We start from the raw sequence: 14,341 nt of genomic DNA, 5'->3' as shown, positions 1-14,341 counted from the left end.
TCTATAGGGTCTCCAAGGAGCAACTGGTGAGTTTGAACCACCAACCTTGAGCCTCAGTGCTTATCCTACACCAGAATTCATTTATTTTTTCTTTCAGATATATTCATTACATTGAAAATGGGCTTCTCAGGCATTTGCTTAACTAAACCCCACAATGGTTATTGGATTCCTGGTGTGGTGCTGTAGGATAAGCAGTGGACTACTCACTGCAAAGTTGGCAGTTCAAACGCACTAGTCACTCCTCAGAAACCTTATACAGGGTCACTATGAGTCTAACAATGGTTATTGGCTAAGCCTTAAGCACAGCAAAGCAATACTTATATTCACCAGAAGGTGGCGCATATTATCCTTTTGGGAATTCCTCAGAAAGGGCTCAGTGCCACCAAAGTTACATAACCCAGAATATTTTCTAAATTGGCTGTGCCAGCCTAAGCTCTCAATGTTGTTGTTATTAAGTGCTATCAAGTTATTCCAACTCATACTGATCCTGTATAGGGTTTCCAAGGAGTGGCTAGTGAGTTTGAACCACCGACATTAAGGTTCAAACCGACTTTGCAGTCCAGCGCATTAACCAGGAGTGCCACCCCAGGACTCTCAATAGTGCTAGGAAATAGTTTTCTAAGGATAGGTGTGCAAATCACTGCGGTCTTTCTCTAGTGAGAGGTCAGAGAATGGAAGAAAGTGAATGAAACCTCCTAACTTTGGCCATCTTGAAACTATCCATGAGGCGCACCCACAAAAACTCTCATTTTGAGTCCCCATGGTACCTTGCACAATGTTTGCTAAACACATAACCTTACTTGGCCTCTTGTTTCTTCACTGGAAAAAGAAGGGAAGGACAAGGTGACTGTTAGGGACTATTGCCACTGGGAGAATTTACTGCAAAGTACCAAATAGCTTATAAGTTGTTGTTGCTGTTAAATACTGTAGGGTCGGTTCCAACTCATAGTGACCCTGTATAGGGTTTCTGAGAAGCAGCTAGTGGGTACTCTCCCCCTATTCTCACCTGCCATAACAAAACAAAAACAGCAAAGCATGGCATTCCTGGAGTGAGTCATTTAGCTGGACCAGTTGGAAATTTCTAGAGTGTAGCCTAAACTTGGATAAGATGCTGTTTTTATTTAGTCTAGAGACTACTAACTGCTGAGTCTCAGTCTGCCAATCCACATAGTTTTCACTGAAAATGAAAAGGAAAACAAAAACCACTCTAAACTTTCCCATAGTTGTCCTTCAAGGGATCAAGCGTGCAAGAGAACATCACAGTAGCACAGGAGAAATCCAAAGAATGAAAAACACAGATTTCTGATGTTTTCTTTCACCTGCTTATGACTGGGTGCTGGGAAGGGTGTCCTGTGACAGCGTACATTCACTCACTTCTCAGGCTACTTTAGAAAGGAGACAGAAGGGCTGACAAAGCCATTCTTGCCTTGCAGGGATCTGAGCAAACACCTTTCTTAACTTTGACTCCTTGAATTTGAATGTCAGTGTTATAAATGAATCTATTCCTCTGGGCTGTTGTCCTTTTCCACAGCTACGCTCATCACTTGTACTGGCTCCTTTCTCAGCACCCCTGGAGAGGCAACTCTCAGAGTGGAGGATTCCATATTTGCTGAGTTGGGGATTCTGAGAGGGCTTCACAAAGAATGTGGACTAATTCCATTTCCCCTCAAACTTTTGGAAGTCCCTCATATAACCATGAAGACAGAAGTACAGAGGCATGCAACATGGCCTTGGTTGGACATGGTCCTTCATTCCTCTGTGCTTTGGTTTCCTTATTTGTAAAACGGAAGCAGAATTCATAGTTACCCCAGAAAGTTCTTGTGAAGATTAACTGAAATCATGTTCTACGCATCAAGGGGATCTTGATACACAGAACACGAACAACAGGTATTAATGGCAATTACTACTATTCCTACAACTAGTCTTTTAGTTGAACAAGTGCTTGGTAACTAGAGAGTCAGTCTGTCTGCTTCATATCATACTTCCCAGCTTCAAGTCTTTCCCCTGAGGCTGGGTGTCAAGACCTGTGGAAATCGGGAAACCTCAGTGGCCCTAGGCTTACACTGTCCCCATGGAGGGAGTGCAATTCTAAGTCTATCTAAGGACATCACCAGCAGTCTAGATACCATCAGGACATACCTCTTGCCTTCGCCGTCAGGGTGGCTGGGAGCTCTCTGTGTGGTCGTCCTCTTGATGCTGCTGCCCTTCATCGTGTTAACATTTCGGGGAAACAACCCTTCCATTAGGTCCATCGTTGTCTTCATTCTGGAGTCTGGGTCCAAAATGTCTGCCAGAGATTTGTCTTGGTGGACAATTTCCTTGGCTAAAGCCTCGGTTTTGACATCCTCTGAGGTCTTCTGAGGACCAGCACTGACTTTCTTCCCTAAACTTGGAGATTCACTGATTGGATCGTCAACGAAGTGCTGGGTCCAGAGGGGAGGAGGCTGCCCTGGGCTTGGTTGCTTGCCAAGAGACCCAATCAGTTGAAGCGGGTCATCTATGATAGAGGGCGGGTTGGCCTTATTGGACTCAGAAGTCTTGATAGAAGTTTGGAGTCTAGAAGCCAGTATGTGACTACCCACCAAATGGGCTGTAGCTGGCGCTGGTCTTTCTCTTATAGTCAACACCTTGGAAAATTTGCTAGAGCTACTAGGGCAATGAAAAAACAAACACATGAGTTAGGTAAGAGAAGGTTCAACAGAGGATGAAGGTGGGAGGGTAGAGGAAGACAGAGGGAGAAGCTTTCCATATTAGGTGTAAGATGAGATATTCATATCTCTAAGGTTATCATTTGCCACAGAACCATAAGCTCCTATAGTGTCTTCTCCTGAGCCTCGTAGGTAGGGCACAGGGAGATTGTGCAGTTTCTTAAGGGAGCTAGAGCCAGCAGGAGTTCTATTGTGGTGAGTGCTGTTGTCAGATTGTACATCTTGTGAAATGTCTAAGTGAACAGAGGATAGCGCTAAATCACTCTTACAGTGTTTACAGGTAGCTGAGGAGTCCTGCTGTGGCACAGTGGGTTAATATGCTGGACTGAGAGGTCAGTTTGAACCATAAGGTCAGTGGGGTTCCAGTTCACCAGCCACTCCTTGGAAACCCTACATAGGGTTGCTCTGAGTCAGAACTGACTCAATGGCACTTAACAACCACCACCACCAGCACAAAGGTGATATCAGGCAATGCTGGGTTTGTCTGTTTCTTGATGCTGTGACAAGTCATTTGTCCTAGGAAGTATATGCTAAAAATGCTTCTTTCCTATTCTTCTGGCTTCCAAGAAGAGGTTTCCCTAAACCTTGTTGACCTTCTTAGCCCTACTCTTTACTCCTTCCTATGAACATTCAGTGATTTTGGAACGAGAGGCTGATTATTTATAGCCAGCCTCCTCTCTTTTTCAGGGGTGAGGATGTCTCTGGGCTACAAATTTCCCAGGGGCAGCTTTGGCATCAGGTTCTGAACAAAACATGTTGAATGTTGAGGCTCAGTATCAAGAAGCCCACTGACACTAAAAGCCACATTATCCAGTATCAGCTCTAAAGTAAAGATTTTTGTCTTCTAAATGACGTACTCTTAGTTGACTCAGATCTTGGGTGGATAAGAGGGAGACTATTTATTCGGACTCCGTGAACCTCTCATGCCCATAAGAATGAAATGTGTCTCTTGAGCTTTTTGCTTTCATTTTCATTACTCTCACCCCTTAATACCCAGAGAGTGTTCTCAGGACTCCCACCCAAGATAAAATCTGGCCAGTTTCATAAGCTGGGCTTGTATAGGCTTTCCTAGGGTCAAAAGGAGGATCTGGGAAGCCAGGAGCCCAGTGTCCGACCACTTACCTGGTCTTGGGATCCTCATAGGCCTCGCTGTCCATCTGTGCTTCACACAGAGCTTGAAGAGGGGGTGGAGGAAACTCATCCACGATACTCACTGGGGTGTCCAGGCTCTGCGGAGGAGCTGGGGGTGGGGGGAGAGCTTCAAATGTGGGGCTGGAAGTGGCACTGGGTTGCAAGTCCTTCACAAACACTTCATCATCATACTCCTCCCGAGGCGGTGGCAAACTCTGTGAGAATGACTCGGATATTCGGAGGGAAATCCTCCCTGGAGTGCTGGGGTCAGAAGTGCTGCTTGAACTCGGAAAACTCTGCTGTTTTCTATAGTGCTTCAGGTTCACAAACTCGGGCGACAAGGATTCCTCGGGAAGGCTGTCCCCTCGGACTACATAGGCCCATTTCACTTGAGAGGGCGGAGGCCTCTGAGGCAGCGAAACCTTCTTCTTCATCTCCTCCCCTATCCCATTCTCTAGACTGGTGGATTCAGGGCCTCTGGGACTTGGAGGCTGGGTTGGGCTGGGACCATTGCTTCTGGGGGCTGTCGCAGGCGTGCAGGGTGAAAGAGGAGGTCTCCCAGCCTGCTGGGTGGCCACAGCTTGTGAGCAACAGGTGGAGGATCCAGTGGTAGGCAGAGTGGAGCTGAGTGGGGTCAGTGGTCCCATCCTGGCATCTGTAGGATGGCTCTGCATTCCTGCTGACAGTGGCCTGGGGTAAGGCGTCCTATTGGTTTGCCTTTGAGGGTCCAGGTTTCCAGGACATTCACTGGGAACTGAGGGGACACCAACTGCTCTGCCATCTACACCATCCCGAGGGCCAGGGTGGTGTCTGAGCAACGGCATCTCCTCACGGCCTCTTTCTGAACAGTTGAGCAACCTGGAGCAGGATACAAATGTGAAAGTTACGGCTCTGAAGAGGCTCACATTGAGCCTAAGGGCCACTACAAGGATGAGAGACACATTTACTGGGAAGCAAGATGGACTCCCTTCCTACTCCCAAGTTTAAATAAAATACTAAGCAGGCATAAACTCTAACAGGAAAGTGTCTCCCGGGAACCTGGGTTGACAAAGTAGCTGCATTAGCTGACCCCTCTCACCATGCCAACCTTCACCTTTGTAAAGTAGCTTTTAACAACTAGATCACAGTCACCATTGTCACGTGGACTCCGACATGTGGCAATTCCATGTGTTACCAAGCAGAACTGCTCCATTGCACTTTCTGGGCTGTAGTCTTACAGAAACAGATCACCAGGCCTTTCTAACAAGGTGCCAATGGATGGAATCGAACCACCAACTTTGGGGTCAGTAGGATATGCACTTGACCTCGAAGTTGGTTTGAACTGCAAGGCTGGTGGTTCAAAATCACCACCTGCTCCTTGAACCCCAACACAGGGTTGACGACACTTAACAACAACAGTTGAGAGCAAACCATTTGGGACACTCAGGATTTTCTTTTTTGAGGACAGCCTTGTGTACATAAAAGGAAACCATCAGATAGATACATCTGTTCAGTTTCTTTTAGGACTGCATTGGGAAAAAGCTCCTGACTTACTTGCACCATCTCATTCTGTTCCCTGTGAGAGACCCGGGGAGAGGCAACTTTGGAAAGCATTTGATTGACTGAATTTGAAGGCTATATTTACAACTTTCTCTTTAAAAGAAGTTAAAAAAGAAGAGGGAGAGTCTTGCCTCGAGACTGGCAGTAATGAGCGAATCTAGTGTATGGTGATTTAAACAACTGCCCTCTAGGCTCCCGGGAAAACTCCAGCCATTTTCAATAGTTTAGCTCTTGTGTTCCAAAAGCAAAGAAAGAGGAGGGAAAGGCAGAGAGAACAAGACTGGGGCACCACCCGCCTGCTTCGTAAGTGGCAATGTGAGGCTAAAAATACTTCAGCAGATCCAACGTCACATCATGCGTGAAGTCCTTAATTGCAGTTCCCTGATTGGCTGTGCAAATCAGTCTGGAGAGCAGATGGCACCTTTCAGTTCACAAATCAGGCTCCACCAAGGGAGCTGTGACTCAGTCATGGGGCAGAGAGGTCCCTGGAGTGCCAGTAAGGACACCTAGCACATGGCAAGACGACCACAAGGAACCTCTCAGATCTTCATTTGTACAACAATGCAGACGGTTGACTAAAGGGCCCATAATGCTTTCAGATGCAATCCCTTGTTCTTGTTGTTGTTAAGTGTATTCAAGTCAATTCTGACCCATAGTAAACCTGTATAGGGTTTGTGAGGAGCGGCTGGTGGGTTTGAACTACTGACCTTGCAGTTCAACTGACCTTGCAGTCCAGTGCGTTATCACGCAGGACCACACCATGGTCCATCAAAGATGCTTTCCATTTAGGCACTGTTTCTGTTTTATACAAGTACCCTCTCAAAGCTCTTCTTGGGGGCTCCCCAAATGTGAACATTAGAGACTTGAGGTCATAGAGGCTTTATTCCAGGTGTCCTTCCTTTTGATATCCCCAGTGTCTGGCATAAAGTACCCTCTTAGATGTTGTTGTTAAGTGCTGTTGAGTTGGTCCTGACTCAGAGTGACCTGTGAGTTTGAACTACTAACTTTGTGGTTCAAACCAACCTTGTAGTCTAGCACATTATCCTGCATGCCACAATGCCTATAAATGAATGATGTCTCTCCTACCTTCCTGCTCTCTGGACTGTAGACTATGAGCTATTTTTAAACGTAGCATAATAGGGTGTGCCTAGGTGGTACAGAGGTTGAACACTTGGCTGCTAAGAGGACATACAATAATTTGGAATCTGATATCTTAATGCCAAACAGATACATTCATTTTATTTATTAGACATACATTGTGAGGCTGTTTTAAAAGAAGAGATATTACTAAAACATACAATAAAATAATAAACAGCTATCCTTTAAAAATCCAGCCCAACAAACTTTGTTGAGATGTATTACGCACTGACTTGTACCCCTACCCCCAAATGTGTATTTGTGTAGGGTGTGTCTTCAGTCAGTCAATCTCTTTTGAGATATAAAAGGAACAGATAGGAAGCACAGTTGGACGAAGAGAGAGGCTATGCCAGATAAAGATCACCAAGGAAAACAGAGGACAAGAGACACATCCCTTCTCCCAGAGACAAAAGAAAGAGAAAGTCTTCTCAGAGAGATGACACCCTACGTTCAGATTCCTAGCTTCCTAACTGTAAGAAAATAAATTGCTGTTTGTTAAAGTCACTACTTGTGGTATTTTTATTATAGCAGCATTAGATAACTAAGATGTTTTTAGTTAATGTATAATCTTTAGTTCCTTAAAACTAAGGAACTAAATCCTGGAACATACGAACCACACTAAAATCCTGTAATTTTGAAGGTAAGACTTGAGTTAAATGCTTATTTTGGTAGAGAATACTTCTCTTTTGGTGAATTTTTTGTGTGTTGTTCCAGAAACAAAGGATACAGTGAATAAGATTTTGTTCTAGGCCATTCTATAATGCTGGTGAGACTCTCACACAAGGTTTGTTAATGCGTATCCAAGAATCCTAATGTGCAAGAACTGGGATCTGGAGAGCAATTTCTCCAACCTTTGACCTTAGGCCAGCTCTCTGTTCAAAGTGCTCTACTCCATTCGGTTATTTTTTCTCTTGTCTCCAGCTTTTAGCAGAAGTACACAAACTAACCAAAGTCCTCAGCCTCACCTTGAATACTCTGAATACTTCCTTCACATTAGGTACAGCTGCAGCAGTAGGTAGCACGGGGATGAAATTAACCAAGGAGGAGGCATGAAAAATAACCACAGAGGCTGCTCCAGGCAGTAAAGCGGGTAACCTAACACTCACTTCCTGACTGCAAGGGCAGCATCTAAGTGACAGTGTTAGCTTGAGTTATGGAAAAGGTGAATACAAAGGGAGAAATAATAACTGGAATAAACATAAGAAAAGTTAAAGGAACTACCTTGGAAAACAACATGAATTATCATATTAATAACAGCGGTTATAGTTATGTTGTTGTTGTTAAGTGCTGTTGAATCAGTTCTGACTCACTCACAGCAACCCTCTATAGGCTTTCCAAGGAGCAGCTAGTGGGTTTCAATTGCTGATCTTGTGGTTCACAGTCCAATGCTGATCTTACAGCACCACACCATATAATATGGTAATACAGTAATACATATTATGATGCTGTAGACATGTGGTTCTGGTAACACCCTCTTTGGAAATTTCTACTTATTAAGCTCCATGGAAACAATTCAAATTTCAAATTCTAATAAGTTACGCAGTATAATTTTCCACCTAGGATAACTGACTTTGATGGCAAAAATCTTTTTTTCTGAAGTGACTTTCCTGTTCCTTTTAATCGTTAAATGTCTATAAATCATGATTTTGAACTTCATTTTTTACTACAGGTGCTTTCTGTTTGCTGTTTAGGAAATACTCGTTCTTTCTCTTATACTTTAGTCTACAGGCTTGTTTGGGAACAGAACTGGAACAGAGAAGTGACACCAGAGAGGCAGCGTTTGAGAAATGCATTTCCATTCATTATTCTAATGTCAAATTCTTCAGAAGTCAGCCCCTTTCCTCAAGAAATGAAAACCTTTCTGAATAATGCTATTCTTAGAGAAAGTAATCTATTTAAAAATAAGAAATAAAATGTTCCCCATGTCTACAAATTGGGAAAGGCAGGGGCCCGTAACACTATGTACCAGTACAGCACTGCATTTCAAGGTCATGTAGAGAGGAACAACATTCATCAATCAGAATCCAAAAGAAATAAATATACACATACCTAGATCCAGGGCCAGTCAGGGAGCATGGATCCTTCACAAGGTCAAGGCTACTGTTGTCTCCCAAAAGCATATCCTTGAAACACAAGAATGGGACATCATTACTACCAACAAACATTTACATTTACTGGGGAGTGGGGGTAGGTAGAAAGAAGGACCCTTTAGTGAAGACCTACTGTTGTCAGACACCATAGTGGTGTATTCGAGCTTAGATTGTAAAGTACTTGGTTTGTGGAGACTGTGGGAACCCTAACTTCATTTTGAATCTGACGTTAAGTTCAGTTGCCATTTGAATTCTTCATGTTACTTCCCTGTCCTTGTGTGGCACTGAAGGATAAGCAATGGACTGCTAACCACAAGGTTGGCAGTTTAAACCCACACAGCCATTCCTCCGAAACTGTATCCAGAGTCACTATGAGTCAGAACCAACTGCATAGCACTTAACAACACCAATACATTACTTCTTAATGTGTGCTGACCAGTAAACCAGCAGCCACGTCTCAGAAACCCTATACAGACTCACTGTGAGTCAGAACCGACTCCATGGCACTTAACACAAATCACTTCCCAACGTGTGCTGACCAGTAAACCAGCAATGCGGCTATGCTTAGAAAGTTCAGGGAAGGGCAGGAGGGGAAGTTTGCCCTCAGAAACTAGGGAATTTGTCTGGCCCTGTCCTTAATGATTTACCAAAAAGCATGTTACCTAGGTTCAGTTAAAAACTGGGTCCCGGTGACCAGACTACATGGTTGTGAGCCATACCTCTACCACCATGTAGAAGCCCCAGAATCCATTCTGTACTTCTTTTTAATCTGTAATCATGGTCTTTTCCCCACTTCTGTTTCCCCTTAGACAGTGATGAATTGGCTGCTACCAATCATGATTTTGTGAAGACTTCCTTTGTTTCTTATCAACTATAATGAGCCCCATGGCCAGGAGTTGGCAGACATCACTGGTCTCTGCACTGTGTGCTACTGACAGTTTTAATCTGCCTTTGTCCTGTTTAAGGCTTAATAAAGGGACTCTATCCATCTGAGAAGAAAGGCCTGGCAATCTCGTCCCCAAAAATCAGCTACTGAAAGCACTATGGAACTCAGTTGTGCTCAGACACATGGGATGGCAATGAATTGGAACCTACTCCATGACAACTGGTTTAACTGGTGTCCCTAGAAACTACCATTCTATCTAACCTTAACATTCCTGGTAGGTCTGTCTGGTATCAATGTCTGGTAAACATTTCTAAATTCAAATTAGAAGAGAACCTTAAAAACAATCTCACCCAAACAAACCCTGTAATTCCCTTAGCAAAGTGGTACTCTTCTAGACCTTCTCATTTAACCCTTAAAGTCCTCCCCCACAAAACGAAACAAAGCAAACCATTGCCACCCGGTTGATTTCGACTCACAGCACCTGTGTATGGGGTTTCTGAGGCTGTAAGTCTTTCTAGGAAGAGGCAGCCTCATTTTTCTTCATCAGTGGGTTTAAACTGCTGACCTTAAGGTTAGCAGCACATGGCCACCAGGGCTCCAGGAAGTACTATTAACCTCACTGTGTAACAAATAGTCCACAGCTGCTCTGCAGGAGAAAGGCCAGGCAAAAGACCAACAGCCTCAGGAACCCTACGCAAGGTGGCTATTAGTCAGAATCAACTCCCTGGCACTTAACAATAACAGCAACAACATAACAAATGGCAGAGTCAAAATTTGAACCTTGATCTGCCTCACTAGGTGCCTACCCAAACAAGAATATTTCCTAAGAGATCTCCAGGGTTCAAAACAACTCTTAAACTTGAAATATGAGGATTAAAATAAATGCAAAGAGCCATCTGAAATGGCAATTGGGAAACATGAGTGATAACAGCAGAAGGACAGTATGTATATGTTGTAGAAAACTTCAAAACGTTCTAAATTGTAATTAGAGAAGATATGAAAGTGGTTTGCAATTAGGCTGAAATAAATTCTCTCTGGGAATGTTACTGTACCCACATGAAATATAAATAACTGGGGAATTTCAGGAGGGTAGTTTTTGTTTGCTTATCTATTTAAAAGGAAATATAGTTGTAATGTCTTAAAAGGGCTAAAGGTTAGTTTTGTTGTTGTTGTTGTTGTTAGTTGTAATGTCTTAAAAGGGCTAAAGGTTAGTTTTGTTGTTGTAGTTAAGTGCTGTCGAATCAGTTCAGATTCATAGCTACCCTGTATAGGGTTTCCGAGGAGCGACTGGTGAATTTGAACCGCTGACCTTGAGGTTCAAACCAACCTGTGGCCGAGTGCTTATCCTACGCCATAAATTTAGTCCAGATGATCAAGTTCACAGTGAAGACAGTGATATTGCTATTGATAATATTCAACTATCTATTATCTGCTCCCATAAAGATTTGCAGCCTTGGAAACGCTGTGTAGGGTCACTATGAGTAGGAACCGACTCCATGGTACTTAACAACAACAATCTATTATAGCAGGACACAGGTAGAAAGCAGAACAATTAAATCCATATGTAATTCTTAATCTTTGTATTTGATTTCACATGTAGCCAAAAGGCTTAGCATGCGTTTTACTTCCTTTCTCATTTTTCTGCCCAGTCAGTGGTGGAGGTACTAATAAGCAATAAAAAGAGAAAAAGGGAGGCTGAAGATGAAAGAAACAAACACCTGTATGTTATTAGTAATTAGAGCTAACCCCTTCCTTATTTGGCAATTGCTATATGCCAGACATCCTGCTAAGTAATCCGCAATCCACAAATTATGAGCCTGGAATTGTAGCAGCATTTTACATTTCTTTTGTAGATTAACCTTTAAAAACAATTTTAGGGAAGGGGGAGATGGGAAGAGGTTAAGTATCTTGCTCACAGTTAAATAATTGTAGGATAGGATTCAAAGTCCAGTATTGTTCCAAGAAATTCTACAAGATGGATGGTTGGCTGGAATCAGACTTGACTAATATCTGTTGTGTTGCTGCTGTTGTTAGGTGTCATTGAGTCCACTCCAACTCATAGTGACCCTGTATAGGGTTTCCAAGGAGCGGCTGGTGGGTTTGAACTGCCTACCTTATAGTCTAGTGCTTAACCTATAGCCCACACCAGGACTCCATTGTTTTGTTAGGTGCCCTCAAGTTGGTTCCAACTCATGGAGACCATATAACAACAGAATGAAACACTCCCCAGTCCTACACCATCCTTACAATTGTGTTTGAGGCCATTGTTTTGTCTCTTCCCCAGTCACATTCTGAGTGCCTTCCAACCTGAAGGGCTCATCTTGAGGCACTGTATCAGAAAATGTCCCACTGCTATTCATAATGTTTTCAGTAGCTAACCATTCAGATGTGGTCCACCTCTCCTCCTTCCTAGTTTGTTTTATTCTGGAAACTCAGTTGAAACCTGTCCACCACAGGTGACCCTGCTGGTATTTAAAACACCAGTGGCATATCCTCCAGAATCACAGTAACATACAAGCGACCACAGGACAAACTGAAAGATGAGTGGTGGGATAGCAGTGCTAGGCAGTGGGAACTTTTACTCTTCATGAAACCTTAAGACCCTTTACAAGTCTTTCCCCACTCCATCCTTCTTTGTTGTTATGAATGTGTCAATAACATGTGCCAATAATTGGAAAAGCCTCCAGGCCCCATTCGAGCCTCCAAAACTAGTGTAAGTTTAAATATATTTTCCTATTTTGTTATAGCCTTTGCTTTTCCATATGAGAATTAATTTCATTTGTTTTTACGTGATTAGGTCTCTAGGACATCAAACTTAAATTGCTATTTATGTGAGATGCTTTATTTTATAAGTTGATGAGTGAGTCAAATCTTCTGTTAGTTAAAATACCGTCTGGACATACATTGTGAGGATTGCACCAATGACATGAAACAAAATACGTATGAATTGTTGAATGGAAAACCGATTTTGCTCTGTCATCCTTCATCTAAGTCCCAATAAAAAGTAAAAAAAAAAAAAAAGGACAGATTTTTCCTTTTGTGAAAACACCTTTCCAATCTAATAAAAGTCCAAGGAGGATAAATTCCTATTTCATTTATTTGGCTTGACTTGGGAACTATCAAGAACACTTGTTTTCTGTAAACTGGTAAAAAATAGCAAGTATTTATTATGACAATTTAGACAAAAAGCAGTGGTTGTGGGAAGTAAACCAACTACAGAATCAACCAACAGACAATTTATTAAGTATCTTATTTACTCTGGTTAATTATCTCAAGACGAACTTAAAATTAGGAGACCTAGTGTGGTGCTGTGGGTTAATGCACTGGACCACAAAGTCGGTTTGAACCACAAGGTCCGTGGTTCACTCTACCAGCCACTCCTTGGAAACCCTATACGGGGTTGCTATGGGTCAGAACTGACACGACAGCACTTAACAGCAACAACAAAAGTCTCCTGAGGAGTTCTAGTGTGGTGTTGCAAGATAATGCAGTGAACTGCAAGGTCAGTGTGGTTCCATTCACCAGCTGCTTCTCAGAAACCCCATACAGGGTCGCTATGAGTCAAAGACCACTTGACGGCACTTAACAGCAACAACAAAGTGTACTGAATCCTAATCTTAAATTCTGTTATCTTCTAACTTATGATCAATGAAATATGAAAACACTACTATGATGTAATTTTAGTTTCTATACCTACTTAGTGAATTAGAGTCCACCCACTCCTCACACAGTGACATGGTTAAGTTCTGAAGATCAGGTCATTATGAGAAACAATACCTACTTAGTGAATTAGAGTCCACCCACTCCTCACACAGTGACATGGTTAAGTTCTGAAGATCAGGTCATTATGAGAAAACTGATTTTATCATCTCACCCTCTTACCTTTACACACAAAGTCGTGCCTGGCCACTGCCGAGGAGGTCATCTGCCTCCCAGTGATGCTTCAGGAGAGCTCAGTCCCTACTGCTGCCCACAGGGGAAGGCCACCCCACCTTCCAGAGCTTGAGTAGCCCAAGCAACTCACGTATTCCCACTGCAAAGATCCCTTCCTTTTCCTGGCCTCACTAATTTCAGGATAGGTGGCCCAGGCTCATCCTCTCAGTAACCCCAAAATGCTCTAGGAGGCTTTGTTGGGGGCAATGGGCTCCCTGACAATGGTCAGGATGCCATGACAGGGTGTGTGCATACCACGGGGCCGCTCACCGAAACATCCTTTGTCTCTTCCTGGGTTCCCCTAGCCTACTCTTTCCCCATGAGATTTGACAATCCAGAGATTCCTCCAAGGCAATGATGGTCAGGCCTGGCCCGTTCTTGACTTTAAACTACAGCTCTCATTGGCCACTCACTTGCTGACCCCACTCTTGTCCAGGCAGCCTGCCTCACCCAGGATGGGGCCCTGAAAAAGCAAAGGTGCTAGTCAGCTGATGTGAGGTCCGCCATCTCAGGGCTCCTTCTGACCAAGATCTGGTCCTTCCCTGATGTCCCTCAAGAATGGTGGTGGCAGTTGCTGCCCTGGCTTCAGCCCCCCTGTGGGCATTTAGGACTTGCCTGGCAGTGTCCTGTCGGCAGTCCCATCCCCTCCCTCTCCCCTCCTGGACACACTATGCAATTCAAGCTTCCTTTCTACATATATACGGTGTCCACTGGGCAGGGACCCAGGAGGCATTACTGCCAGGATGAGTTGTTAGAACATAATCAGATGGTTGGTGGTCTCCGTAGCAAGTTTCAAATATTAGTTTTGAATAGGAGGGGGCGTCCCAAAGTTCATGGGAAAATAACATTATCTTTTAATTCCACCTTTTCACAAACTTTTTGAAGCTTCTCTCATATCTACTAAATTGAAATAGAAA

The 14,341-nt window shown here is 43.5% G+C and overlaps 1 protein-coding gene across 1 annotated transcript in view; it reads right to left on the bottom strand.

Moving 5' to 3' along the window:
* Positions 1-14,341, bottom strand: part of SHROOM3 (shroom family member 3) — a 585,172-nt gene that overhangs the window by 24,818 nt on the left and 546,013 nt on the right. Inside the window, exons 6-8 of the mRNA XM_006871583.1 lie at positions 8,565-8,638; positions 3,831-4,697; positions 2,140-2,646 (exon numbers count right to left, since the gene is read on the bottom strand). Coding sequence (XP_006871645.1) covers positions 2,140-2,646; positions 3,831-4,697; positions 8,565-8,638 — 1,448 coding nt within the window. The remainder of the gene's footprint in view (positions 1-2,139; positions 2,647-3,830; positions 4,698-8,564; positions 8,639-14,341) is intronic.

The sequence above is a fragment of the Chrysochloris asiatica genome, unplaced genomic scaffold (assembly GCF_000296735.1).
Source record: "Chrysochloris asiatica unplaced genomic scaffold, ChrAsi1.0 scaffold00169, whole genome shotgun sequence".
Lineage (NCBI taxonomy): Eukaryota > Metazoa > Chordata > Mammalia > Afrosoricida > Chrysochloridae > Chrysochloris > Chrysochloris asiatica.
Note: the sequence above shows the minus strand (reverse complement) of the source record. Positions and strands in the feature narration are given on the sequence as shown.